This window comes from Lipotes vexillifer, unplaced genomic scaffold (genome assembly GCF_000442215.2).
Source record: "Lipotes vexillifer unplaced genomic scaffold, Lipotes_vexillifer_v1.1 scaffold1106, whole genome shotgun sequence".
Taxonomy (NCBI): Eukaryota; Metazoa; Chordata; class Mammalia; order Artiodactyla; family Lipotidae; genus Lipotes; species Lipotes vexillifer.
In genome coordinates, this window is record NW_006776601.1 from 744,432 (window position 1) to 746,361 (window position 1,930).

At 37.3% G+C, this 1,930-nt stretch overlaps 1 protein-coding gene across 1 annotated transcript in view; it reads right to left on the reverse strand.

The window, feature by feature from the left end:
- Positions 1-1,101: 1,101 nt before the first annotated feature.
- STXBP5L (syntaxin binding protein 5L) overlaps positions 1,102-1,930 on the reverse strand; it is a 401,935-nt gene continuing 401,106 nt past the window's right edge. The window contains exons 25-26 of the mRNA XM_007450522.1: positions 1,723-1,925; positions 1,102-1,143 (exon numbers count right to left, since the gene is read on the reverse strand). Coding sequence (XP_007450584.1) covers positions 1,102-1,143; positions 1,723-1,925 — 245 coding nt within the window. The remainder of the gene's footprint in view (positions 1,144-1,722; positions 1,926-1,930) is intronic.

A 1,930-nucleotide genomic window follows, 5' to 3' on the forward strand; every position in this document is an offset into this window, starting at 1 on the left:
GTAATTTCTAATGAAAGCCCTTGTTAATCACCTAAAACATTAACTGAGGTTTTACTGAATCAGACTAAAGAGAATGACCCGTTTGGTCTGTGAGTGTCAGGCTGCAAGAGCACCTTTGAATTGAAGACCCCACTGGGATTGAACAGTAATATACTGTGTAATTGGCAGACAAGGATACAAATGGAGCATTAAAAATATATCACTTTAGAACCTGAAACCAGAGTGTGTGAAATCAGTTCTCAAAGCTAACGACATTGTTCCTGCAAGTCTAGTTTCCCCAAACTTATTGTCAACTCCCCTGCAGAGTATAAGCCAGGCTGAAAAAATGCTTCGAGGTGACCCACCCCTGCACGGTTTGTGACTAAAAATAGCAACTTGTTCTGAAGGTGATAGAAATGGATATAATTGTGTTAGGAATAATTTACTGGCGATATTTGATTATGACCAAGAACTGTGAATAATGTAAAATATTAGGGAGAGAGAAGAACGTTAATCAGACTCTTGCCATAAGAATTCAATAATGTCCTAGTATAATGAAAGTTATAGATGAAAAGAAAACTCTGGTTTTGTTTGTTTTTTCAGTTGGGTATTGCAAATGTACTTGAAATGCACTGATGTCTTCTAACACAGATGTTTTTAAATTGTCAGGTGTGGTCCAATTTATAAAAATAGTTTACCATAAATCTTTTTTTCTTCTGTCACAACATGCTGCTTTTTTCTTTTCCTCTTAAGATGTTAATTTATCATGCAAAAATTTTTTTCATTAAGTGCATTAATGCTTTTTGTTTGTACAGGATTTTTTCAAATCAGGACTCCCCGTAGTTCCTAAATGTAAATCCTTAGCAAACGACATGCCAAGATGATAGCTCCATTCCACATGGGAAGAGGCAAATTCAGCCATATCTTGGGGTTTTAACCAGGGTTCCAGCCTTTGGGTTGTACAGTGTCTCTGATAAGTCTCCCTTATGATAACTTCAGATGGACTGTAATGGAACATTTTGTGGAAGAAACTGTCTTCTAGCAGTTGAATAGTGATGCTGGGAATAAATTTGGTTTCCCTGAATAATGGTTTCTCAAAGCAGTCATAGCTTCTTTAGAAGTTTAGAATTGGTACCATTTCTTATCCTTATATTTCAGCATTAACTGCAAAGAAAAAATAGTCACCATAAGATGTTAAAAAATTATTTAAAAGTGCTAATCAAAGTAAGCTCATATTGAGCTAATCATGCATATCAAAATCTCAAAACTTATAAGACTTCCTTTATTTTTTGAAATAAAGTGCATATAGAAAGACTTTTTAAAAAACCAATCAAGCTCTAAGGATTTGCCTGACAGGAAATGATTTTTAATGATTGAGACAAAAAGGGGTGTGTTGATCCCAGCCTCTACTGCCCCCTCACACCTTGTTGGGGGAGATCATGTAATCAACCTAAGTACCTTTTTAGCAGCTGATGTACAATATAGACCCAGTGTACCAGAACCAGTGGATAATTTTCTTTTAAGTCATCCTCTAAGGTAAAGAAGTATCAATATAGTATTAAAAAAACACTTTTTTCTCCCCAATATGAGGGGAGTTATAATACTTATAATGAGATCCCAGTTACCTTGGCTCTCACACAGGATTACTTTCAGTGACATCTCTGTTTAGGCTTTCTTTTGCAGGACCTAAATGTTTAAAGTTATTACTGTATGAAGATGCCTTTATTTACTTAGGCAGTTTACCTCATGTGCATGTTTGGAAAATGCTTCTGCACTGGTCATCATGCCTGCAGTTTTCTCTTCCAGCTCTCCTAGCCTCTGTCCTCTCTCATCAAGTGCGATCCGTGCACGAGTCAGCTCTCCCATCACCCCTCCGGCAGCACCTTTCATCCCTTCTATACCACCTGGTCCAGGAATGTGCTGTGCGAGGCTGCGTGATGCTTTTCCTGCT